Below are 26,493 nucleotides of genomic sequence, written 5' to 3' on the forward strand. Positions count from 1 at the left end.
GCTGGTATGGGAACCTACACCGGTCAGAACCCTCCCCCTGGAAACTCTGCGACTGGGTCCGGGGGCCCCTGACGCCCTGCAGCAGCCTGTGGCCCGGAGGGGTCTGAGCGGTTGCCGGGCCCAGGTGGGCTCCCACCCGTCCTGAGGCAGCGGCCGCACTGGGATTAGCAGCTGCCGCCCCGGGGAGCAGCAGAGCCCGCGGCGCCCTCGCCTGCCCCCGCCCTGCCCCCGCCCCGGGAGGAATGCAGCCTCCTCCAGAGAGGCTGCTCCCAGCCCCTGCTCCTCCTGGCTCCGGATTGGCCGCCACCCCCGGCGGCGGAGGGGCAGGCCCTCCTTATAGCCCCAGCGCAGCCGGGCCCGACCCAGTGCCCAAGTTCAGTCCGCAAAGACTCACTCTGCTCATAAGACTTTGTGCTCCCAGCTGAAGACTCAGTTGCCAACATGTGCAAGGGACTTGCCGCCTTGCCCCACTCCTGCCTGGAAAGGTGAGAACCAGCTCAGTTTAGGAGACAGAGAGCTGGGGAATCTGCTCGGGGGAGGGGCCCTGAGGCAGCCGAGGGCCCTGCGGGTCGGGGGCGCAGGGGAGACAGGGGTCGGGCTGCCGTGCGGGAGCCGCGTCCCTTCTGTGTGCCACACGGAGCGTTTGCAGAGCTGGCCCAGGAGGCACCCGCGCGTCTTCTGCAGAGACGCCTGCCCTGGGGCCGCGTGCTCCGGGCCAGGACCCTCAAGTTGCGCTGCCTGGCTCCTCCCAGCTCCCCAGCGGGCAGGATGCCTCCCCTCTGGGCGTCTCGGTCTCCCGGCCTGTAAAACGGGCCCGCGCGTCGGCTGCAGGCTGGCGGTGAGGACGGCTGACCGCACGGCGGACGTGAGGGACTCCGTCCGGCCCCCGCTGACCCCGCGTGAACGCAGGCGGGGAGGAAGGTGGGCTGGCCAGGAGGCTCGGGGCTTCTTGCCGCCCTGTGCCTCTCGGCCCCACTGGAAGGAAGCAGCCGGGCCGCTGGACAGAGGCAGGCCTCAGGTTGGGGGGCTGTCGGCTCCCGTTCCGCTCAGGGAGATGCACACACCTGCAGGTCCCCGGGTCCCCTTAAGCTGGATGCCGTTCTGGGGGGATCCGAAGTGGGCCACGCCGTCAGGGCGTGTGTCCGACCCGTTAGGACATTTACCCCAAAGTCCCAGCTGCTGCAGGGGGGAGGCGTTTCTCCTCGTGTTTCTGAAGGACGGGCGTGGTGACTTTGGGCTGAGCCCTCGTTACGGGGCCGGGGGGAGTGGAGGGGCCCCCGCGTGCCTGGACTCCAGCCGGCAAGGCTCCGGCGTGTTTGCCTACGAAGGCCGTGCGGCTGGGGGCAGCTGCGACTCCGCATGTCCTGCGTTCGGGTCTTCCCTCTGTCGGCTTTTACCCTAGAAAGAGCCGCCGAAGCGTATTTGAACAGAGGCCGTAGAGCAAAGGGATTTGCCCCAGCAACACTGGCTGAAAATAAAGCCTGCCCGTCCTCCCTGCTGTCCAAAGTGCGGCTTATTTTAAAAAGTGACACAGAAGTCGCAGGAGTTGGATTGTAACCAGGAGGGCGATACTGGCCGCCGAGCCCCTGGGAGGCCAGGTGTTTGGGCCGGACGCTGCCGGTGGCTCTGCCCGTCCCTCCCTCTCTGCCAAGCCCGGGCACAGGAGGGCACGGTCCCCGCGTGCGGGGTGATGCCTGACCGCGTTCCCTCCCGGCTTCGGGACTCAGAGCCGCGACCTGCCTCTCACACCGCCAAGGGCCGCCTTTCGCCCGCCGGTCACCGGAACCGCTCCGTCCTTCCTGTGGTGGCTGGAGCGCCGCCTGTGACTCGGGGACAGGTGACCCGAGGGTGATGGTGACACCGCCTGCGGCACACGGCCTGGTACGCGGGGAGCGGTCGCTGGGCGTTCGTCGGGAGCTGCGGATTTTGCCTGTGCGTCCCTGCCCGTGTGCACCTTGGTCTCCGAGACGCGCGGCGGGGACGTCCCTTTCCCTGATCCCTCTTACTGTCTACAGCTGAGTCACCGTCCGCACTAACGGTCGCTTTTTCTGTCCTTTAACGCGGTCCGTTCTTCCGCCGCCGGACGTCACGGCTGCTGTTCCCGGAGGGGGCCGTGGGCTCGCGGAGAGGATTTTCTTGCGTTGAGCTCCGGAACCTTTCGATTTCCCAGCACGTGGCCGGGCCCCGCCGTTACTGCGTGTGTCCCTCGACCGTTGTCAACAGAGCCATCTGTCCCATCGCAGTGCCGCGGGAGGGGCGTTCTGGGGACGTGGCATCGGGAGCTGTGGGGCTGGCAGCCCACACGCGTGACCCTGGAGCTCCCGGTCCCAGACCCACCTTCCCCGGGCCACGCACCGCCTCTCCTTCCCACGCCTGCCTTTTGTGGCTTCTCCCCGAGCTGCTTACGGGGCACGGGTGAGCCTCCGCACACAGGCCCAGAGATGTAAAATCCACATGAGATAAAATAGGCCAACACGCACGCACGCCCTGCACAGCAACCTGTTTGCACTGGCACGTTCTCTACGGCCTGGGAAGCGGAGTTCGGTCGCAAACACCTGGCGCGCACGTCGCCGCCTGTTGGCGGGGGCAAGGGCGTCGAGGCGCGAGGCTCGGCTGGGCCCCGGTCCGAGCTGCACCCCTGCGCCGGCTACGTCTCCTCCCCGGGGCTCCGTTTCCTCAGGTGCGGCCTGAAAGGCGGGTGACTCCTTCCCTGATGTCCCTCCCAAGTCTCACTTCGTTTACAGGAAGTGAGGGACAGCTGCTGTCAATGACCAGCAAGAGAGGCGTTTAGAGGGAAATTTTCCCAACTCATTCCTTCCTAGAAGTTTGGGGGCGGGGGAGTCGGTGAGCCAGAGGTCCCCGGGAAGGAGCCCGGCCCGGAGCTGCGCTCCCAGCTGTGGGCGATTTGCAGGAATGCAAGTTCCGCTTCATCTAAGGCGAGCTTTAATCTCAGGAAATATTTCTGTCTCCGCGTTCAGAGAGGCACTCGCCAGAGTCAGCTTTGATGTATTTATAGAAACTATTCTTTCTTTATGAATTTAGATCTTTGAGACTATCGCGTATTAAAACCCACAGTCGACCTCGCATATTTTTATATATTTAAAGAGACCGACAATCGAAGCATCTGGGCTGCCGTGGCCCCCCCGGCCCCCCCACCCCCCGGGGACTGGCTGCCCCGGGCACCTCGGAACCTGTACAGGTGGCGGATCAGACAGCCGGTGCGGGGACAGAGCTGAGTCAACTGAAGGGCCTGTTCTGGCCCGTGATTATTCAGTTTGGAATTTTAGCCTTTTTCTGAAATCCACATTATTTCCAGAGCCTCTTCAACTTCTCTGAACGAGGTTAATTTCTAAAGTGAACATCGCTCTCTGGAAAAGATGAGAGTATTCCGACATAAAAAGTGTTATTATCAGGGTTCCCGAAAGGTCACCCTCCTCTCAAGCCGCCAGCGCGATGACGCCCGTGTTTGTCCACCGGGGTGACGTCCTGATACCGTGACAACGGTCTCCGCGGACGAGGGCAGGGAGGGGCCGCGAGGGCCGGACTGCGGACAGAGGGTCTGCCCTGGGGTGGGGGTCAGGCGCCACGGGCCCCTCACCTGTGCCCCCGAGGGCCTGATTCCTGCTGAGGTCACAGGGCGGCTGCTGCTGTTGAGGGGGGGGGGTGACCCACTGTCTCAGGGGCTCGGCCGCCTCACGTGCAGCGCGCTCGGACGTGCAGGAGCTGCGCACGGTACCTGGGAAGGCAACGTTCTGCTTCTGCGCTACTGCACGTGCCCTCCCCGCCCTCCCCGCCCCCGCGACCCTGGCTTCTGTGGGTCTAACGCGGAGAGCTGAGAGCAGGAACGTGCCCAGAAGCAGGGCCGCGGGGGAAGGACCCTTCCTGGGAGGCTGTTCAGCCGCGAGGGGCCCCGGCTCCGGGGCTGCGGGCGTCGATGGAGCTCTTCTTCCCCAGCCAGGAGCCCGCCGTTGGGTCAACCGGAGAGAAAAGGCGAGCGCAGAGGGAAGGAGAGGCTGTGGGGAGAGCTCGCCGGCAGAGGGGGCGCGCCCAGCACCGGCCGGCAGAGAGGCCCAGCACCGGCCGGGGGCCGGGGGCCGGGGGCCGGGGGCAGAGGCGGCGGCCACTCCTTCTGGGCACAGGGGGGACCCGGGCGCTGGCGACGGCGGGGCAGAGCCTGGTCGTAAATCGAGCTGCAGGGATTTCAGTGAAGCTCCGTGATGCTGAGACTTGGATGGGCTGTTTAACAAACTTGGGGTGGGGGAGCCGCCCAGAGAGCCCGCATTTCCACACCTACTGATGAAACAGCACCGGCCGCTTCTCTGGGCTGCCCCTCACACCTCCTCAGCCGCCTTCGGCAGGCAGCCCGAGAACTTGCTGGGGCGTTTCGCCCTGTTCAGGACAAACACGGGGCAGAGCCCTGGGCGTTGGGACCCCCAGTGAAGGAATAGTGCACTGAGTGCTAAGCAAGCAAGGGCGGGGGTCCTGGGGGCTCAGGGAGATTGGGGCCTCGGGAAAACGTCGCCCCATGTTACGCAAGGCTCGGGGCAGCTGCCGGCGGGGCAGGGTGGTCAGCCCGCCCCGGGGAGGAGCCGGCGCGCTGACGTGGAGCTGGGCCGGCCCCGCCGCACGGCGCTGCAGCGTCTGCGCACGGTCCCCACGTCCTCTCTGGGCGGCCAGGCCCCGTGTCCCGCCCAGGGCCCCCACCCCGCAGACCCTCCCGTGCCCACCCACCCCCGACGCTCAAGACTCAGCAGATTTGCGCAGGGGAAAGATTTTTATCTCCTTGGCCTCAAAATTAAATTGCCAAGAGGACAGCCTGTACTTGGCACTCGGTGGCAGCCGACAGCCGTTGAGGACGCAGGCCTGGCTATCGGTGGGTGTCACCGGGGCGAGCGGCCGTTTCCCACGCCGTCCCTGTGCAGCGTCCGGAATGGGCCGCGCTCCGGGCTCCGACGGGCCGCCGCTCTCCCGCTCCCTCTCCTCGGGCCGGGGCTGTGCCCAGCCACCGGGCTCCAGTCCAAAACGCTGTTGGAGCCCCGGACCCTACGTGTGGAAGGGCCCTTGGGAGGCTCCCTAACTGGCTTTTCTTCCCTCAGCAGGGACGACTCGCTGTCGTGGGCAGGTGATATCTAGGGAGAGGGTGCGTTTCTGGGGCCGGTGTTCGTGGCTTTTGTCTGTGCTAAGGACCTGACCTTGAATTAGTCGGGTCGGGATCTGCCGTGACGGGAGCCAGACCGTGGCCGGAGGCCAGCGGTACCAGGCCCCCCTTGTTCCTCCTTGAACGTCCCAGCGGCTCTCAGAGAGCGGGGGTCTGCACGGTGTTTTAAAGCCTGAGCCCAGAGGATGAAGACCCCATGCTCCCGATGGACCGCTGGTTTCTGGCTGCCTTAGGCAGCGGTTCCTAAGCTGACAGGTTTTAGGGGCACAGACGAAAGGAGGGGCGCAGGCTCGGCCCATCCTCCGCCTCAGCCGCCCCTGGGAACGAGAGAGAGGCTGCAGGAATCGATGGCGTGAGGGGAACGCTGGTTTCTTCCCACGCTTTTCCATCACAGCCTCATCTTTCGGAAAAAGCTGAGCCCCGGCCAGTCGGCTCGGGGGTCGGGGCGCCGTCCCGTGAACCAGAAAGAGTTCCGGGCTCGGTCCCCAGTCAGGGCGCGTTCAGGAGGCCACGGATCCGTGGGTCCCTCGCCCGCTGACGTTTCTCCCTCCCTTCCTCTCTCTCTAGAATCAAGAAAAACACAGCCTCGGCAGAGGAATAATGGTAATGATGACGATGAGCTTGTAAGATAGCACAGTATTTTACCATTCCTTCCACAATTCTTTTTGGCAGGTCTCTCTTTTTAAATAACACGCCAGCGCTTTGTAAAACCTAAAAAGACATTGAGAACCGCGCTCGTGCTTCGAGACAAGCCGTTCTTGAACACCGGCAGCTCTGCCGGCCGCCTGAGGACACCCTCACGCTCTTGGGCAGCTGGAGCCCAACAGGGGTCCCGGCGCTTTTTCTGTTACGAAACTTTATTTTTATTAGGTTGATAAGCGCGAGCTGTGGGCCCGCGCTCCTTCGGCCGTTCATTGGGCTCCGGTTACGTAACTTGCAAACGCCCTCGGGACCCCGCGGACCGAGAGGACAGTGCGGCCAGAGCTCGTATCTGCTCTGGGGACGTTAACCTCCTCATTTGGAGGGTTTGGTAGCGCGGGTGTGGGCGGGGTCCCCGGCCCCCAGGAGTGTGACGAGGGCCTGCCGCCGGCCCTTCCGGTTGTCTTACGGCACAGAGCGGCAGTCCCCTGCCTCCCAGCATCGTTGGGGGGCCCAGCCCCAGCCCCGGCCCCAAGGCCCCCACCCAGGGGCTCCCGCTGAGGCGCGGAGAGACTCTCTCGTATCCCCCGTGGACAGGCTTTCTGTCTGTCCTTCTCCCTCCTTGCGCGAGTCTGCAGATGCTGGTATACCAGGCTGCGTACATGGCTGGGGAGGGGCGGGCGGCGTCCTGGGTGGGGCCCAGGGTCCTGAGCTGGCACCGGCTTCCCCGCCCCGTGAACTGGGAGGTCCTCAACACTCTCGTCTGCGGGGGTCAAAGGCTTGGCGTTCCTTTTCATTGTCCTCTAACATCCGTCCCCCCGGCCACTGAGAACAGCGTGGGCGGTTTGTCCCTCGCGGCGCGGACGGGGTGTGGTGGTTGTGACTGTGTGTCCAAGGCAGGGGCCTTGAACGCGTCCCTGGGATTTCTAGAAAATGTCCCAGGAAGGTGTGGACTTCTCTCTCAGCTTCGAGAGGACACCGGCGGCGCTGGCGGGGAGCAGCGGCTCTGGGACCCGAACCGGCACCCACTCGCCTGCCCCTAGGAGCCCAGCCGCACCTCATGCCCCGGCACCACCTTGGGCAGCTGACACCCCGGCCTTTGACCCCTCACAGAGCTTTTTCCTCTCCCTTGAAGCTCACACCCACCCCTCCTCGCCCGAGGGTCCTAAGACCCAACTCGGGGCAGGTGTTCGATGTTGCCTAATTTAGTTCTTACCCTAACCCTGCATGTTGACCATTATCAGCACCACCATCTTAGCCGTGAAGCCGCACAGAGACGTTAAATGCCACATCTGGCCCAAGGTCGGACGGCACGGCCGAGTCCAGCACGCTCAGCTACGGAGGAGGCCCTTCCCCCGCCGCGGAGCCGCAGCCCCGGAGACGAGGGGCGCGCGTCTTCCCTGGAAGGCGGAAGCCCCGTGAGGCGCGCTGTCTCATTAACCTTGCGAAACCCCCCGCTCCCCACGGTGCCTGACACGCACTGGCGGCCCCACTGGGGTCTCAGGGACTGAACGTAGAAACAAGTGTGCGAATCAGCACGTAGACCTTGAAAAGAGAAACCCTGAGGCTAACGAGATGCCCTTACAAGACGCCGGGCTGGGAAAGGAGGGGTGGTTTGAAGGCCGACTCCGTCCTTCAGACGCAAAGCCACCATGGACCATCATCGGGCTCAAGGAACCCTCCTCAAAACTGGACAAAAGGACAAGCTTTCCGAGCACTGTGACGAGTTGAGACACGGGCTTGCATCGCTGCTACCTAACGGCATATGAGAGCACGCGCCACGCCCTGGGACTCGGTGCGGTTAAGGGACGTGGCCCATGGGGGCGCTGATTAGGGTCTCGGTGAACCTCATCCTGCTCCCCCCCCTTCTCCAAGACCCTTTATGCCCACTTTCACGTCCTTCCTCGTATCCTAGAAAACAAGGGAGCGCAGCGGCACCGCGTGCAGCTGGAAGCTGAGCCTGACATCCCTCCTCGTGGCTCAGCGGCCGGTCCCGCGGGGGCTCCGGAGGCCCCCCCCGGGACCGTCCGCGGACCATCTGCCTTTGGAACTCAAAACAAACCGTAAATTTCTGTCTCCTTCAACCGCGGGGCCATCGTCCCCGCGGTCATTGTCTGGCTTCCCAGCTGAGTTAGCAAAGTCCAGAGACGCTGCCAACAGTGTTTGGCATAAGACAGGGACCGGAAGGTCACATGCCTCTGTCCTGTCTGTCCTGACCTCTCACTTGCTCCTTCGTCACCCCCGGTAGCCCTCTGTGATTGATGAGAGGGTCAGGGACAGGCCACGAAACCATGGGAAACAGCTTCATTTCCACGGGAATCCCTGCCTAGGGCGTGACCTTGCTCGGAAAAAACAATACTCTCTCTCTCTCTGTCTCTTTTTTTGGTTTGTTTTATTTTTAAATAGCAGCACCAGGAGGGTGATGTGACTGGGGCACGGCGCGCGGCCGGGGCGCGGCGAGGCCTCGGCGTGGTGTTCGGTGCCCGCGTGTCCAGGGCCGCGTGTCTCCTCTGCGCCGTCAGAATTGGGGACGTTGATTCCAGGTCTTTGTTGAGCACAGCCGGCTCTGGTCTGTTCGATGTGTCTATCCATTCGAGAAGCATCCACTAACCAACGCCCACGTGCCAGACGCCATGCGGGGGAGACAGGGCCAACGCAGCCGAGCAGTGATGGAGGAGGGACATCTATAGCTTGGTTGCTGTGTGCCAAGCACTGCTCTGAACTCTCTGCGGCGTTAGCTTATTTAGCCTCGTAACATACGTGCATACACACACACACACACACACACACACACACGAGGTAGAAACTATACCATCAGCATTTTACATAGAAAAATGGCGGCTTAGCCTTGAAGCAGCTCAGCGAAAGCTCAGCTGGTCAGTCAGCGCCAGCGGCACGCAGTTCTTTCACCCAAGAGGAACGAGCTTAAAGCAAACATCGCTCCTCCAGAGGGTAAGGGAAGCGGCTGCCGGGGCTGGCAGGCGGCGCCCAGCGGCCGGTGGGGCAGAGGCGACAGGGGCCGTGGTGATGGTGGCGGTGCTGACGCGGAAGACGGTGGCGTGGCTGCCCTGGTTCACGTGCCGCGGACGGGCCAGTGCCGGGCCCTAGGTTGGGCCTGGAACTTGAGCAAAGCAGACCCGGCCTGTGCTCTTGGGGACCGGACACTCTCGTGGGGAGGCCGGCGCCGCCCCCGCCAGTACCCGCAGGCGCGAGGGCCGTGCGGGGAGACCCAGGGCCCGGGCCACGGGGTGGGGGCGGCCGCCCTCCCCACGGTCTCCCGGCCGCCGCGCGCGCGAGCGTTTGACTCCGCGAGGTCACAGCCTGGGTGCGTGGTCATCAGCATCTCCCGCCTGCTCCCGTCGGCGACGAGGAAACACCGAGCACACAATTCCCACGTGTGCGTCCGACGGGCAGCTGTCCCACGTGCCCCCAAAGGCAGGGACAGCTTCGTAACCCTGGCAACACCGAGCACGCCACTTTATAAAGCGCTGGTTGTGGGTACATTGGGCTTGAGAATCATTGTAGTTTTAGCAACCCAGCTGCGCCTGTTTCTGCCGATCCGGACTGTCCTCCACGGAGCCCCGGAAGGGAATGACTTACGCCTCGGCTCGTCCAGCGGCAGCAAGGACCGAGGGGCCCCGGACCTTTCGAAATGGGGCTTCCCAGCCAGTGTCCCCGCTCAGGGCACAGATTTAAACCTGTGCCGCCCTAACGTTGCTCAGACCCTTTCCGACCGGCGCCACGAATATGAGTCATCGAGAGAGAGCGTTAGCTTCCTCTGAACTTTTCATTGAAATTTCAGCCAGGCGTTTCCAACTGATTTCAGTTCAAAACAAGTTGGTTTGTTTTTTTTCTCCTGGTAAAACACAGGGCAGGAGGGCGGCTCGGGAGGAGACGGGAGCCGCTGCTCGTCCACGCGCGTTACCGTGCGGCGGCAGGAGAAGCGCCCCCAGGGGCCGAGCTGGACCGCACGCCTGTCGGGGGGCCCGTCTCTGAAGCTGCCGCCGGCTGCATCCCCGTCCACTTAAAGGGGAAGAGAAGGCGGCAGGTTTGAGCTCTTGTTGGGTTCGCCTTCCGCTTGTGCGTTTCTTTCCCATGGTGTCCAGCGGCTGCCCTGGCGGGAGGAAGGGGGGTGAAACCATATTCCAGGAACCGGGAAGCTTCAAAGCCAAGGTAGAAACACTTAGTCGCTATTAAAAACTAAACAGGTGAGGTGGCAACGTGCAGAGCCCGGAATCCGAGTGGCGGGTCCCAGACGCCCGGGTCCCCCCCCCCCCCCGTGTGCAAACGTCCGCCCTGACGCTGGGGCTACGACCCTGTGGGCGCGTCCGCTGCAGCCACAGAGAGGGCCCGGGGCAAAGCGGACGCAGGGGAACTGAAGGGGGGAAGGCACAGGGCCGGCGACCAACTCCGCATCACGGCTTTCAAATCGCATTTACGACGCGGAGGGAAACTACGGTGTGACTCAGTATTAATGGCCTTCTGTAAATTATGCCGCAGATCTGCCCATCTTCCTCTCCCTCACGCCCCTCCCGGCTGCTCCGGGGCCTCTTCCTTACTTCAGGCGCCGTCGCCGCCGCCCCGCAGTGGGGACAGAGGTGCAGACAGCAGCAAAGCCCCTCTGGCCACACACAGTGCATCCCCGCGCGGCTCCCCAAGACGTTGCTTAGCATCAGCCCTGCCCGGGAGATGAATGTTAGCAGATCTGTGAGCAGCAAAACCAAGATATTTTTAGTCCACTTTGGCAAATATTTTTGTGTGTTGACGATGTTGCTAAGCGCTGTGCTGCCTGCCCACGGGAGTCAAAGGTGTGCAAGACTCAGTTCCCCCTTCAGACAGCCCTCATGCCCGGCGTGGGAAGCACGCGCACACGTCCACAACCTCGGGCAGCAGGGCGGACTCTGCGCCAGCGGCGTGTGTGACGTGCCATGGTGGCCGGGAGGGTGGCCGTCCAGCTCTGCTCGTGTGCGACGGCTTGTCCGTGGATCCATCTTTGAGATGTGTTGGGTTTCCTTTTGAGCTCAGACCTGGGGTAAAATAACAGACAGCTGAGCAGGGTAGTTTTGAAACCAGGCATGGAAACAGTCACAGCCCGCAGGGGCGCCACGCCCAGAACGCCCGACACGGCGACCCTCTGACACCTGGAAAGCGGGAAGGAGCATAGCGCGCTAGGCCCTCCCTCGGCGCCCGTGGGGGGCTCGCAGCACAGACGACGCCCCAGCGGTCGTTCTAGAACAGTGGGCAAGGGGCTGTGGAAAACCAAGTCCCCGTGAACGGGTAGCACGTACCAGAGAAGCCAGTCGCCAGCGGGAGAGTTTAGCCCGTAGCAGGAAATGGTGGAGAACATGCAAATGCTGTCATTTCATAGACGAAGAACTGAGGCCAGGCAGCGGAAGCTCGTTACTGGTTTCGAACGTAATCGGTCTAACTGGCGGCCAAGTGGGACGGGAGCCCTCGGAGGCCCCGTGGGCCTGGGGCCAGGGCTCCGTCTGTGGACCCCACGGGGCCCGGCCCGCCCTCGTCCCTCACAGGCCGGGCGCTTGTCCGTGAGCGACTTAAATTCTTTGTCATTCCGTTTCTCCACCTGTAAAATGGGAACGGTGCCGTGGCCTCTGCCCTGCGGACGATGAAAACACCGTGTAAAGATAAGACGAGGACGCAGGGATATGCACGGTCACGGGGACCTGACAAGCGTTCGATGGTGACTCCCGGGCCCTGAGCGTCCCGCGTCCTGCGCGGCACCCTTTCGGCCGCAGCCGCCGCGCGGGGCCAGTCCCTTCTGTTTCTGGCGCAGAAGGAAGTGTCTGTTTCCGCTCCACGTGCTCACGGGGCGCTCTGGTCCCCTCTGTCTCTCCTTCAGGGCCAAGGAGATCAAGACCAAGTTGGGGGCGCTGCTGCAGAAGCCAGATGCAGCTGTCGACCTCATCGTTCCAGACAACGAGAAGCCGGAGAAGCCAGCCAAGGCCCGGAAGTGAGTCACGAGCGTGGGTCGCACACCTGGGTCCCCGGAGTGGGGGCGAGGGCGGGGGCGGGGACTCGGTGCTCAGCCACCCTCCGCCGAGGCCCCCGGGCCGCTGACTGGGCTCAGGAGCTCCCCGGGCTGCTTGTGCGTGAGCGCCGCCCTCGCCTCTCCTGCGTCGGGGGCGTAATTCTGCACTTTGGCCGGACACTGCAAGGAAAGGGGAGGCCCCACCTGGGGACCTTGTTGGAGACACAAACCAAACCTTAAAACCCGGCACCAGCCACCTCGTTCCCCGGTCCCTGCTGCCCTGGGGTCAGGTGACCGCTGGTGATCCAGTTAACGCAGACCACTGGTGTGCACCTGCCGAGGGTCTCCAAGCCTTCCCCCCATCCCCTCAGCAGGGACGGGCAAGGGGGAGCCTCCCCTTGGGGAAGATGCTCAGATCAAGGCAGGTCGCTTAACCCTCTCGGTTTCTTCTCCAAGACATTGCGTCCCCCGGGTCCCACGGAGGAGCAGAGGCCGCTCCCGGCTGGAGGCGCACGCACTTGGCCTGCTATTTCAGTGTAACGCCCATCCAGCAATTTCCCCCCAATCCGTACTTCGGCGTTCCCGGCGTGGGGACTCCTCGGCCGTGCCCCCCGCCCCCCGCCCCGCAGCTCCCTGCGCGCCTGCCGTCCGTTTCGCGGGGGCTGCAGTTCCACACGCCAAGCTGCGGGGCGGGGGCCCCGGCTCGCCGCTGGCACGGGCTCCCCCCGAGCTGGCGACGCGACTCCCAGCCCCCCACCGTGGACCTTCGCGCCTCCGGGGACAGCCTGCCCAGACCCGGACAGGAGCCCTCCGCCTCCCCTCCGGGCCCCGGACAGGGAGGTGGCAGGCGAGAAGCCAAACGCATGCAGGGTCTGTCACCCCCCCCGCCCAGCAGCTCTGAGGCGATCCCAGGGGTGTGGTGAAACAGAACCTCCCTCTTAGCCTCCACTTCTTTTTGAATTTATCAATTTGTACAAATCGGCCCCTTTTGTCTCTGCACAGATGGCCTCGGACTTTACGATACGGGGTCCTGGCTGGGAGGTGGGCGAGTCATTCTTTGTTCACCTTTTTTCCATCCACCCCAGGGGATGTCTCCACCCTCCTGTGTTTATTACTTCAAAGCCACCCCCGCCGGGCGGGAGGCGGAAGTGAGAGTTCTGCCTCGAGAGAAAGGGTGCGGGTTCGGGCGGGGTGCCGGCCGAATAAAGGCCACATTTCGTAGCAGCAGCTGGTCAGAGGGTCTGCGTGGAGGCCAGTGGCACAGTGCTGGCTGCTCCGTTGGAATTCGCTTTACAAGTACACACAGGGGCACACTTCCCGCCGGGACTCTCTGCCCACAGACCCCTGCACTACAGGGCCTCAGGGAGACGCCGTCCTGGAAGAAAACCTGGGCTCTTATTGGATTGTTTTCTTGCCTTCCAACCCTCCTTCTTGGGGAAGTCGGAATTGTTTTGGAAAACGCGTGATGTCCCCGGAGACCATGTTCTCCACGGAGCGTTCCCTTGTGTCCTCAGCCCAACCCGCCCGCCACCGCCTGCTGCTTGCACTTCCCAGCCTCTCGCTAACAGGACCCGGCTACGGTCACATCTGCTCGGCCATCTCTCTTCTCCCCACTTTAGAATTTCTCCGCATTGTTTTTTATTCTTGTTCTTCTCTCAGAGAAGAAAATAAACCTCAGAGGGTAAAATAAACCTTCTCCAGATGGAGAAGGTATTTTTAATCCCTTTTATCTTTCCCAAAAAAAAAAGGCGATCCTTTTTTAAAAGACATTTTCTATCTTTTTTGGTATATTTTTATTCTTCTCATTAGGAAAAAAAAATATTGAACCATGGAAAAAAATGTTTAAAACGTCGCCTCCGTTGCTACCACCCAAGCCGGCCTCCCTGCCCAGTGCAGAGCGGCCGGGGGCGGCGGTCCCCTGGCCCCTGGCCCCTGGCCCCTGGCCTGTGGGAACGGAAAGCACCCACAGCTATGCTCCCCCAGTGCCCCGGCCCTTCCGTGCCTGTCCCTGCTCTCCCGCTAGATGACCCTGGACGTGGGAAGCCACTGCCCCAGCATCTTCTGAAACTGCCTCTCCAGCCCCGCCCACTGGAACCGGGGAGCACTCGCAGGCCTGGCCCTGCCCAGGCCCCCAGCCGGCCCCCAGCTGGGCCCCAGCCTTCGCCAGCCACCTCAGCCCGTCCTCCGCGCTGGCCGCCCCGGTTCCCCCGGTCTGTGGTTCACAATGTGAGCCGCGACAACCCCGGGAGCTGACACGGCCGTGCCTGCCGCGCGCCTCTGGCGTGGCACACCCTGCTCCCGGCCTGTGTCACGGCCTGGAGCTCCCCTGGGACCCGGGAATGGGACCCGGCCCCGCATCAGTTCCAAGGGGTTTCCACGCGCCCTGTGGCTGTCGGCCTCGCGGGGACGAGAGAGGCGTGCAGACGGTGGGGTCGCAGACAGACATCACAGAGCGGCCGGTGTTCGCACCTGCGTCCCGGCCCGGGGCAGGAGCTCCGGCCGCGCCCGTGGACCCGAGACCCCTCGCTCTGCGGGGCGCGGCGCGAGGGCAGAGCGGACGTCGACAAGGGCAGTGAGGGCTGGAGTCCCATCTTCCATGCCAAGAGCACGAGCAGGTCAGGACGGTGTCGCGAGTGTCCCAGGGACCCAGGCGCCGTGCAGGTGTCCAGAGGAGGGAGACCCCTGGCGCTGTGAGAGGCTGCAGCGTGACCCCACGGCCGCCGCGTTGGAGTTGCTGGGGTACAGGATTACTCTGGGCTTTCGTCGCCCGGCCTCACTGGGCAAACCGAGCCGCCGTTCGCCGATGCCCTGAGCGGGCAGAGCAGGGTGACAGGCCGGGAGACGCCGCAGGGTGGAGTGGGAGGAGCTCCCCGTGATGGACAGGCCGCAGGGAGGCGCTGCAGGGTGGAGTGGGAGGAGCTCCCCGTGATGGACAGGCCGCAGGGAGGCGCTGCAGGGTGATGTGGGAGGAGCTCCCCGTGATGGACAGGCCGCAGGGAGGCGCTGCAGGGTGGAGTGGGAGGAGCTCCCCGTGATGGACAGGCCGCACCTGCAGGCAGCGAGCCCTGCGCCCCCTGTAAGGTGCAGTGAAGGCACAGACTGTCACCTCCTGGAGCAGGTGGCGGACTGATCGCCTCTGTGAGGTTTACTCCGCCGCCCTCTGGCACCAGCGCCCGCGCGCCCCACGTCCACACGGACCACGGTCCGGCTGCGCGGCCGGCCAGCCGCCGCCTGGAAGGAAGGCCAGGGCACTCCGTGGGCGCTCAGAGCTGCGGCTGTCTTGTCGCTGAGGAAGACCTGATGAGGCCGCAGGCTCCGGGAGCGGGGACAGGAGCGCCTGGTCCCCAGGCCGCGCACCTGACCGCGGGCTCCGAGCCGCCCACCTGCGTCTGGCCCGGCTGTGCCCTTGGATCCGTTCAGACTAATTTGTCCCCGCATGGGCTGTGCACGGCCCTCTTCCAGATTTCTGCCTCGGCTGTGATGTGCCGCCGGCAGTGGTCATTAGTCCAGCTCTCCCAGGCGCCTGGGGACAAACTGGCCCCGGGGACGCGCTTGAATCGAGTGCATTGTTGGTGGCATTTCTTGTTTCTGTGCCCTCCTGGGGCCACCGCGGGAGAAGGACAGGGAGGTGACTTCGGGAGGATGCTTACACAACAGGGAGATTCAGGGCCGGGAGCCAGCCTGCCTCTCTGTCCAGTGATTTCACGTCCTGCTGTGTCTGCGGGTGGAGAACAGAGCTCAGCAGAGGCTCAGCGGACGTCTGTTACATGAAAACCACAGGCCCACGGCTGTGACAAAGGGGAGGCGCACGAGGCCAGCGCCAGAAACGTGCTGGGAAAGAGAAGGACCTGCTGTGGTCCCAAGGGATCGGGTCCTTTCCGGTTAGAGACAGGACAAGGCAGAAAAGTGAAGGGACATACCCGTAACCACACGCATGTCCTTCTCCTCCCTGAGCTGCTCATGCTGGGCAGGAAGGCCCTTCCTCAGTGGAACTGAGTTCCCAAGGATAAGGGCTGCGGTTTTGGCCTGGGGCGCCTGGGCCCTTTGCCGGGAAACAGGAAGAGACCCCTCACAGCGTTTCAGCGAGACTGTTACCCCCGTGTCTGGCGTGTTCGACCTTCAAAGAGTGAACTTAACACTTCGTGAGAAGTCACGGAATTAAGACGCCGCACCCCTACGTGTCCTACCAAGGGGCGGAGGCGGGAGCGAATTGTTCTCAGGACCTTCGCCCAGGATCCCCGGGCCCCTCACCATCTGCGTAAACAGGGTGAATGAGCCCGGGAGCCTCCGCAGCCTCTGCTGCAGAATCGTTACAGCCCTAAGATACTGTTTTTTTAAAAACCCACGGCAGGGCTTTTCCCACGTGGCCTGAGCAGGGCGTAAACAAGAGCTAAGGAAAGCCCGACTAGGAGAACGCGCCTCTGCGGCCGGAACGTCCCCGTGGAGCCAAGCTGTCACACCACAGCGCGAGCCGGCGCGTCCCGGAGAGCACAGCCCGCCCGCTCCCGGACAGCCCTGCCCCCTTGCTCCATCCCGCGCGGGCAAGCGGGCGGTGGGAGGGACCGGCTGCCAAGCTGTGCACGCCCGAGTGCTGGAATGAAAGCAGCCGCGGGGGCCTCGGCCAGGGGGCTCCCACCAACCCCTTGGAGTCTGCGCCTGGGCCCTTTGTGTGCGACGTTGCTGTTCTCCGCGGAGAACCGCCCCGCTTCCTAGAAAGCAGGCCAGCTTTTCTAAGTCGCCAGCCTGTCCTAACTGGGCAGGAAAATGCACCCCGATCTTAAGAACGGAGACGCACCCCCGTCACATCCCCAGCGCACGTTACGACTTCCTGCAGCCCCCAGGAGACGCGGTGGGACGTGGGTGTGGCATCCCCGGCCCCGTGGCCACCCAGTGATGCCTCGGCCAGGAGGTGGGTGGGCACCCACGAGTCCGAGGACGGGGCCCGACCCGGGGTGGCCCCTGAATGTCAGTGAGCGCCACCGAGGGAAAAAGCACAATGGCAGCCACTGCCACCACGTCTGCCAGAATGTCAACACACAGCTTCGTGACAGAGAGACTCTGCTTCAAACCGAAGTGTCCAAGAAGAGGTGAAAACGTACCCAACAAACAGGCATCTGAGAGCAACCCCAGCAGCTAGAAAGAAGCAGCTCTCCCTCCCTCGAGCTGAGGGCGGGTCCCCTGTTGTGTCATTTCTAAGCAAAGTGGGTCCGCGTTGTTGTGGGCGTCTGTGTGGCGGTGGCTCCTCGTAACGGGTCTGCTCTGTCCCCCCTGACACAGGCCCTCACCGGAGGAGGCCCTCCAGTGGCGTGACTCCCTGGACAAGCTGCTGCAGAACAACTGTAAGTCCGCTCGCTCTTCATATGGTCGGGGGAGGGGACAGAGGAGGAGACGCTCTCCTGTGGCCTGTGGCCTTCGTCCCCAGCTTTGACATTTCTGAAATTTTCCAAAGTGGCCCCAACAAGGGAGGGTGTGGGGGGGTGCGGTGGAGACCGTGGCAGTGAGGACGCAGGCAGACAGGCCACGTCCACCGTCCGTCCACATGCGCGCTGTGTCCTGACCCACGTGGAGGTCACGGGCAGAAGGGTGACAGCAAAGGTCGCGCGTATCTGAGAGATACATTCATCAGCAGTATGTGCTAAAATGCGAGAACGCATTTTAAAACACTGCCAGTTTGCATTTATTATATTTATATATTTACATATGCAGTTTTTATTTATTTTCAGTTACAATCTAGAAATTATTAGACAAATATAAAAACATAAAGAATAATTTTTTTTCTTTCAAATAACGGAAATATGGATATTGCTAAAAAATACAACCAAAAAATGTCTTCAACATTCATTAATCAAAATCTTCAATAATTGGCTTTGCAAACGTTCATAACAGTCAGTGCAAACAATATTTCCATGCTCAAGGCATAAACACTTTTCACAATATTTGCAACAATTTTTCCATAATGACTCAAGAGATGTTGAAGAACTTCAGCAATATATCTTGGATTATCAAACCTCTATTTTTCCAACCATTTTCAACAGTAAATGAAAAAAACCCACAACACTGACTTCAAATTACACACACACACACACACACACACACACACACACACACCTACACCAACGCCAACTTCAGAGTTCACGGTATCTCTGCGGTGCAATTTACCATTGAAAATCACACACCCTTACAAAATACATGTTATAACCGAAATGACGCCTTAGATGTTATGGCTTAACCCACAGATAGCCGTGACCTTGAACCTGGGCACCCCACACAAGTAACAATATTTAAGAAAAGAGTTTGTCTGTATCTCTCAGATCTGCTGCGACCTCCGCAGGTTAGTATGTTCATCTGCAGCAGCGATCCTGCCGTGTCTCGCTGGGCCCCGTGACGGGTCAATAGGGGCTGGAACGGCGCGGAAATGTCACAGAACCATGACGCGAGGGCGGGTAGTGTGTTCATTGCTTTGGTGACCCGGCCGACGTTGCAGCGCCCCCAGCCCTGGCTCCCTCTTCTGCCAGCACGCGTGTCATAGCTTTCCTCAAGACATGACAAAACTGTCCGTGAGGACACCTTTCCAGGCTAATGCCAAGACACCTGAGCACACCTTTCCCCTGACCCACAATCCTTAGCGTTCCCAGGGCCGCCTGGATCACGTGCGACTCCCAGCGTTTCAGCCTCTCCATAGCAACAACGGGGCTGGTCTGCTGTCCCACCGACCTGTTCTCCCGCCCTCTGTCCGGAATGCTTTGTTCGTTTGTTTATTATGTTTTTAATTTATTGATGTTAGACTGAAAGATACGGATTTGTTGTTCCACTTATTTATGCACTCGTTGGGTGATTCTTGTATGTGCTCTGATTTCATCTCTGTTCTGTTGCAAGTCTCCCTGTCCTATCAAAGCAGATCTAAGTACTAAGTGCGGGGTCTCCCTGACCGTCCAGAAGAATCCTTCCTCCCTTTGACTCCCAGAGACGTTTGCCTGCACATCTGTTTCGCTGCTTAACACGAGCAACCTCGTACCCTGTGTTTGCCACTTCGTATTCTCTTTACAAGCCCTTTCCCTCCCACTAGAGATTACAAACACATTGGCAGCCGGGAACTGGTCTTTTTGATCCAGAAATTTCACAAAAGGAAGTGCACAGTACGGGGAAAATAAATATTTGTCGAAAGGTTCACTCTAAAAAAAATGAATCTACTCGAGATATCCAACCCGCATTTCTCCATCCTCACCACAAGAATGGAATATGGACCTTTGTTAGATGCTTTGCAAAAACAAGGATTTAAAAACATTCCTCACAGGGTCTTCATGACCAATAAGCCTGGAGTAGCTAACAAAGAACGTGTGTTCTACTGCATGTGAACGTTTTTAACTGTTTTTGGTGGGTAGGCGTCTGCTTACCTGTAAGAGGCAGAACAATGACCCCTCCATTTTTGGAACTTTCTCAATTGTGACCCATTTTTGATCCTCTCCTTATTTTTGGTGCCAAACAGAGTTCCTTGCTCTGGCACATACAAAGTGTCTGATAAATGTTTACTGACTTAATGGGTGATAAAGGAATTCATTCTGTTTCTTGAAACCCTAATTCCGTGCGGTTAACTAGGAGAACAGTGTTTGCGTTTATGAATTGACTTACTCGCTGTCTCGCAGAGTGGTTGGGGGCCAAGAGCGACCTGACAAGGGACGTATTGGTACCTTGCGGACGCTAAGTACCCTCGGGCCAGCGGTTCATTGCTATTGTCAAGAAACCTGAGAGTTAGCAGCAGGATCTCCGTGTTTTCAAACCATTAAGGAGAAGGATATACATTTACGAGCCCACATACAGCCCTTCCAGCCACACCAGCGCTTAGGGCCCTGTATTTGGAGGTTTGGGGCTTTGGGGGGACAGAAGCTGCTGGGAGGAGAAAGGCAGGCGGGGGGTGAGCAGGGGCAGCGTAAGCGCCGCGGCGTCTCTTGAGGCTCTTGCGTCTCCGTCTGAAAACAGGCAGGAGCTTGAGGCCTGAGCTTCTGTAATGTTTTCTACTTTTCAGAGAGTAAGTGTGTGCACGTGCATGTATGTGTCCTTCGGTGGGGCCGCTGCCCGTTTACACGGGTGTCAAAAGAGACCCCATTAGGGCAGCTCTGGGACGTCATGGCGGTCCCAGCCCCGAGCGTCTCCACGGCCCCAGAGGAGCCGGTGGCTCGTCGGCTTCCTGGGCAGCGATGCCCAGCCAGGTGTGGCAAGAGGTGTCCTGAGACCGTGCAGGCTCAGCGGGCAGACGCCTGGGGATCTCCAGGAATGGGGGCGGGGACACCACCAGGGAGTGGGGCAGGCGGGGGATGGGGCCGGGCAAGGAAGACCGGGGTGCTCCGCGTGGAACAGAGGCGCTTGGCCGGGAGTCTAAGTGCCTCGGACCTAAGGGTCGCTCCCCCAGGGTCCCGGGAGCCGAGCAGAGGGCGTCCGAGGAGCAGCCCGCAGGAAACCGGGGGGCGAGGGGGAAGAGGCATGGCAGCAGCTGCAGGGGGTCCCTCCGCATAAGGGACCCTCCGCGCAGCCCCGGAAGCCAGAGGAGGAAGGGACAGCTTTCAGCAGCTGCCAGGCCGACAGAGCTCGAGCCCTCGCTCGCGCCTCGGTCCAAAGCGGCCTGTCGGCAGAAAGCCAGGCAGCGATAACAGTGTGCGCAGTCCCGCACACAGTCCCGCAGGGCCCGGCGCGGCCCCCCCGCCAGGCAGCCTGGCCACACTCGCTCCCTGGACACAGTCACCGGGGAATCCGGGCCCGTGTCCGCGGGGCATACATAATGTTCGGGAGACTGGGATTCTCTCTCTCCCTTTCACCAGAGGCAGAGCGACGCAGGGCCTGCTGGGGACGCGGGGCTACTGGCTGCGAATCGCCACAGGCTCCTCCTGCGAGGTCCAGTCCTCCAGGCTCAGGGCGGGGAGTGGGGTGAGGGGGACCCGTCAGCCTCGGTCCCTGCGCCCCCTGCCCGGCAGCGGGAAAGCAGCGGGCGTTTCCCCTTGGATGGAGGCTCCTGGCACCGTTGTGTAGGGATCAGGGAGAACTCGGACCGAGCCGCGGACGCAGGTCTGTGATCTCGTGCGGCACCTGCGCTGACAGCCAGGCCGGGGTCGTCCCAACGGGGGGTTCAGGCAGGGAAGGGGGAAACGCAGCTCATTTTATCCAGGTGCACACTGTCCAATAGCTTGAAAATAATTTTTGCAGCTCTGGCTGGTGTGGCTCCGTGGATTGAGTGCTGGCCTGCGAACCAAAGGGTCACCGGTTCGATTCCCAGTCAGGGCCCAGGCCTGGGTTGGGGCCAGGTCCCCAGTGGGGGGCGCCCGAGAGGCAACCACACAGGGATGTTTCTCTTTCTCCCTTCCCTTCTCTCTAAAAGTAAACATACGAAATCTTTAAACATAAATAAATGTTTAAAAAGTCATTTTTCCAGCTCGATTTCTGGAGAGAGTTGTTTATCAGGCCAGCTTTGCTCCCCGGAGTGTTGCAGGTGTTCCTTCCGTAAGAATTGTTTTTAGGGTAAGCACGGGGAGAGGGAATGCCAAGTGTCTCGTTTAAGTCCAGGAATCGCCAGTGACCCTGGACCAGGGTCAGTGGCACGCGGCCTCTCTGTCTCTCTGGAGGCGATGGTGGGGGCAGGGCACCTCGAGACGGTGGACGCGCGGCGGCGGCAGCCGGACGGGAGGGCAGCGGGTTGGACGGCCGCGCGGATCCGGGCGTGCGGTGGGGCAGCCACGGGCTGGGCGGTGACTCACACAGGGCACGTAGTGTCTCTAAAGAGGAGCAGGAAACACACTCCAGGGAGAGGGAAATGAATGAAATTAGGTCAAAGGAAATGAACGCAGGGCACGTCCCCAAGTCGAGCTCATGGCTGGCAGAAGTGCCTGCCGGCAGGGACAGGCTGGCGGCCAGCGGGGCCCGAGGGGCCGCAGGTGGTGGCGCTGCCTCTGCCCGGGGACCCGGGCGCCGCCAGGCAGGCCCCTGGGGGCGGGCCTGCCCTGCCAACAGTCCGTGCAGATCTAGAATGTTCTCTCTGCCCTCGCTGGAAGCCTCCTTTCCTTAGATAAGAGATGGATGCGGCCTCTCTCTCTGTACAGATTGACCAGCACTTGGGTGTTAAGCGTATATGTTCGTACAGAGAGATACACAGTCGGCTTTAAGGAGGGAGGAAAGGACGCGGACACAGAGGGAATCGCCCCGTATGCCTCCCCGGCGCCCCGCTGCGTCCCCGGCAGCCGGCCTCCCCCAGCCCGTGGAGGTTCCCCCCAGAGGGGCAGAAAACACACACACACACACACTCACACACACACAGACATGGAGGACCAGGCCCAGATCCTTCCGTGCACAAGTTCATATGTAGAAGTAAACCCGTGTGTAGTTTTAATTTTAAGCGGAAGTCCTCTGAGCGGCCGCGCACGGGACGCGGGACCAGAGCCATCGCGGTCACGTGGCGCTCGCTCAGCTGCAGGCCCGCGTGTGACAGCCGGCACGGCCTCGGCCTCGGGGCTCCCGCGTGTCCCTCGGCCCGAGACCCAAGGCTGCTCCCCGCTGAGGCCGGCGCGGGCCTCCGGCCACTCCCTCACCATCGTTCCCAAGGTCCTCCCTTCGTCGTGTGCATGAGTTTTGCGAGTTTATTTTCTTTCTGCTTCCCCCAGAGGCCATCCCTCCATGAGGCAGGACCACGTCTCTGTCCCTCACCTCATGACTCAATCTGGTGCCTGATTTGCTCAAAAATCACCTGTAGAAATTTAAAAAAGGGACCGCCAGGCATTTATACACGATAATCAACGTTCGTATTACTTACACTCCCAAACCGAGTTGTAGGTGTGTTTTCTCGCTAACTGTAACCCAGGGTGAGCAAGCATCGCGCACCGTGGCAGCACACCCCGCGGCTGAACACGGGTGGGCCCCCGCCCTGCAGACAGGCTGCCTGCGGGTTGGCGCCCTGCTCGCCTCTCGCCGGCTGGCGGAGGAAGGGCGGGTCACGCGGGCTCTGCGACCTCGCGGTGAAACTGGGCGTTAGTCACACCCATCTTTGCCGGTTGTCAGCGGAAGCAGAGGAGGGAGCTTTGTGAGGCTCGTGCACAAATGCCAGAAACATCCGTGTGCCGTGCGCTGGCCTGGGCGACGCAGCAGCGTGGAGGTAGGTGGCGGCGAGAAAGATGAATCTGTCTAGTTCATCGACGACCTTTTTCCTTCCCAGATGGACTCGCCAGCTTCAAAAGCTTCCTGAAGTCGGAGTTCAGCGAGGAGAACCTGGAGTTCTGGATGGCCTGCGAGGACTTCAAGAAGGCCAGGTCCCCGGACGAGGTAGCAGAGAAGGCGAAGAAGATCTACGAAGAGTTCATCCAGACGGAAGCTCCTAAAGAGGTGGGTCCCGGGGTCGCCGCAGCGCCTGCGCGTGGTGGCCGCCCGCCTGGGCGAGGGGCTTGCTGTTTTGGGCTCCAGACAGCGGTGGGCTCAGGGTTCCTTCTTCAAATGCTGGTGTTACCGTGAAACCAGGAGACTTGATAACAGAGTTTCAAAACAGATAAAATCCGGGCAGAGTCACGAGCACCAGCAAAGGCGGCCCCATTCTAAGGACCTGGGGGCTCTCATAAACGGCCCGGCCCACGTCCTCTGAGCTGTGAGACGAACTCACACCCGGATTCAAAACCTGGGGCTCTGGTTTCAAACACGCCCATCAGCGCTGTGACCTTGAAGAAGCCGCTTCACCTTGACATATTGGTACACGTTTTCCCGGGTCCAGAGGAGCCAGCGAGGCACGCGTGTGCCCGCGGCCAGGGCGCTCTGGGACCGCGTGCGGGCCTAACGTGGCTGCATCTGAACCGGAGTCGACAGGTCTCAGAGCCCCGGCGGCCCTTCCCCCGGCCCAGAAAGGAGAAACCACAGTTCTCACTTTTTTTTTTAATCTTCACCCAAGGGTATGTTTATGGATTTCAGAGAGAGAGAGACAGAGAGAGAAAGAAACATCGATGGGCAAGAGCAACATGGGTCCCTTGCCTCCTGTCCCCGCGCCGACCAGGGTTCGAGCCCGCAGCCTTAAGGTGTTCGGGACGACACCCCCGCCCTCCGGGCCAGCAGCCGGGGCGGCCGTCCCCACTCTCTGGCTCTCTCCCCTCGCGCGTTGTGTGGGTGAGGAGCCCCCCTCTGCGCCCACCCTCACGGCGACCCTGCCGCCCGCCCACAGGTGAACATCGACCACTTCACGAAGGACGTCACGGTGAAGAACCTGGTGGAGCCTTCGCTGAGCAGCTTCGACGTGGCGCAGAAGAGGGTCCACGCCCTGATGGAGAAGGATTCGCTGCCCCGCTTCGTGCGCTCCGAGCTCTACCAGGAGCTGATCAAGTAACCGCGCGGCGGCCGTGATGCCGCTCCGCACCCCACACCGCCGACCGACCTCCCCTTCACTGCTTCGCTCCCAGACGCCTGCACGGGGAGGGGGGGGCCGGGGTTGCCGCCGCGTCAGGCCCGCGTGGCTTTGGACGGTTACTGTGGAAAGCCCTCCTTCCCCAGCTTCTTCTTCCCACCCCGATTCTTGCTTAAGCCCCCTCGGGACATTGTAGTCAAACCCAGTCAGGTTCCCAGGAAAGCTCTGCCCAGGCAAGGGAGCAGGGGCAGGCGGGCGAGGCCCCGAACGGAGGCCTCTGGGTCAGGCGACAGGTCCCCACGCAGGGCGGACCGAGGACAGGGCGTGGGAGCCTGCTGCAGGCGAGGTGCTTTGGTCTCGTTTGCTGTTTCCGTTCTGACCCGGGGGCCCCACCTGCGTGACCGTTTCTGGCCTTGGCTGGTAAACGGTGGTGAGAATTTTGGGAGGCAGCCACTGGCCCGTTTCTTAAGCAAATCATCGAAAATATTGACCTTCTCCTAGAGAATCTTCACGTAGCCGGAGATCACACACCAGACATGCAGCCGTGAATGTGTCGTGTTGACCTGTCTGCACACGATTAATAGTGGTTCCTCCTTTACCTCCCTCGGACACCCCACAAAGTTACCAAAGCCGGTACTAAATCAGCCACCTAAGATTGACAATGGGCTATTTTATAAAATGCACCTCCGGTACATGGGCCCAAAGATCCGCTGTTCCTGTTCTTATAAATTCGTGGGCGTATAAAACTCTAAGAGTTCTAACGCCAGGGTGTAAAAACAGTAACCGTCTCTCACCTCCAAATCTAGAGGGCTGGGGGCTAAAACGGGAAGTTCATCAACCAAAACGCTGAACGATCCCGTGACGCTGTGTGTTCCGTGACGGCGGTCTCGGAAACACGGAATCATCGGGGGAAACACGGATCTGACAGCACGTGCGGGCTTTCTAAGTGAGAGACGGCAGCAGAGGACTCCGCGCCCCGCAAACTAACCTGGTCGCCCGGCAACCCCAGTCTCCTCCCTGCTGCGCCCCCTGCTGCGCCCCCTGCATTAGGAAATTGTCCCCAGGGGCCCCCGCACCCCAACCTGCCTCGCGCGGCTCGCCGACTGCCATGGCCTAGTGATTAGTTAGCACTTTTAATTCTGTACGTCACTATCGTAAGTATTGCTAAGGTGTATTCTTATCTTTAGTGGATCTGATTAGGTTAAGTCACCATTTACCCGGTATAGTCACGGGGAGAACCACAGTAACCCGTGGGCAAGGGTAGCCAAGAGGAGGCGGATGCGTGAACTAAAAAGAAAGCGTTCTCGAGGATGAATAAAACCCTGAAATGTTTCCGTGGAAGGTCACACGGCCTAGTCTCGGTTTCCTGGCTTCTTGTCCCCTCCACACACTCCTGGCCCCCCGAGTTAGTAGCCCGTTTACTCCGCTGTTTCCCAAGACTAAGGAGAGGGAAGCTGTTGCATCCCAGTGTCCCTCAGGCAAAGGCGGAGGGTGTTTGCTGGGGGTTCCCCATGCTTGTCACCTCACGGGCCGCCCCCTGTCCCGAGCCTTGGCGTCCGCTGCACATTCTGCACGGGGACGGGACTGCGGGGTCCACGGCCAGCAACGGCGGGGGGGTCTGTCCACATCTGCCACGGAGGCCTGCTCCAAGGGGACCCGGACACCGCGCCGCCATGGACAGCGAGGCCCGGTCTCACCGCCCTCACCCCCTGCATCCACGCAGCTGACCGCCCCGGGTGGGGGGCACCCCGGGCCCCCCTCCCCGCCCCCGTCCCCGCGGCCCCCCCTCCCTCATCCCGTCAGCCCTGCGAGGACCTGAGGACCCGAGGACCCGGGTCCGTTACTTTTCCTTGGATGCCAAAACATTTTAGAAAACTTTAATGAGAACACGTCATAAAAAAAAAAAAAAGGAATGTTTTATTCACATTGTTTGAAAGAGCCCCACCTTTGAAAATGCCCAGAGAACTCCCTGGCGTCCCCGAGCTCACCCAGCGGCGGCGCTACCAGCACGCCGGCCGCGCGCACTCACAGGCGGCCCGGGCCCCGCGTGGTGCGTGTGCTTGCGGGTTCACCTCTTCATTGCTGGGCCCGCGAGGCAGAGGCTGGGGGCGGGGAGGCCCCGAGGGCAGCTGTGAAGGGGACAGAGGGAGGGGCGCCCTGCAAGCGGACGGTGACGGTGACCGAGCCGTGGCCTGGGACCTAGACATGTGCCCGTGAGCTTCAGCCCGAGGCTGCAGACACACGAACCTCTTCTAACGGGGCAATGCCACTCGAAGGAATGCGCACACCACGGCCCCGGAAAAAACGCCGAACATGTCCAAACTGCCCTAGAAAAGTTCTTTTGACTCT

General features: G+C 61.4%; 1 protein-coding gene across 1 annotated transcript; it reads left to right on the forward strand.

Moving 5' to 3' along the window:
• Positions 1-358: 358 nt before the first annotated feature.
• RGS5 (regulator of G protein signaling 5) lies at positions 359-25,882 on the forward strand. Its single transcript, XM_054587834.1, has 5 exons — positions 359-485; positions 11,658-11,768; positions 17,064-17,125; positions 22,978-23,144; positions 23,965-25,882. The coding sequence occupies exons 1-5, from the start codon at positions 442-444 to the stop codon at positions 24,124-24,126; spliced, it is 546 nt and encodes a 181-aa protein (XP_054443809.1). The 5' UTR covers positions 359-441; the 3' UTR covers positions 24,127-25,882.
• Positions 25,883-26,493: the final 611 nt, after the last annotated feature.

Source organism: Pteronotus mesoamericanus, unplaced genomic scaffold (genome assembly GCF_021234165.1).
Source record: "Pteronotus mesoamericanus isolate MK-2021 breed Mesoamerican mustached bat unplaced genomic scaffold, CSHL_Meso_final scaffold_1186, whole genome shotgun sequence".
Classification (NCBI taxonomy): Eukaryota; Metazoa; Chordata; class Mammalia; order Chiroptera; family Mormoopidae; genus Pteronotus; species Pteronotus mesoamericanus.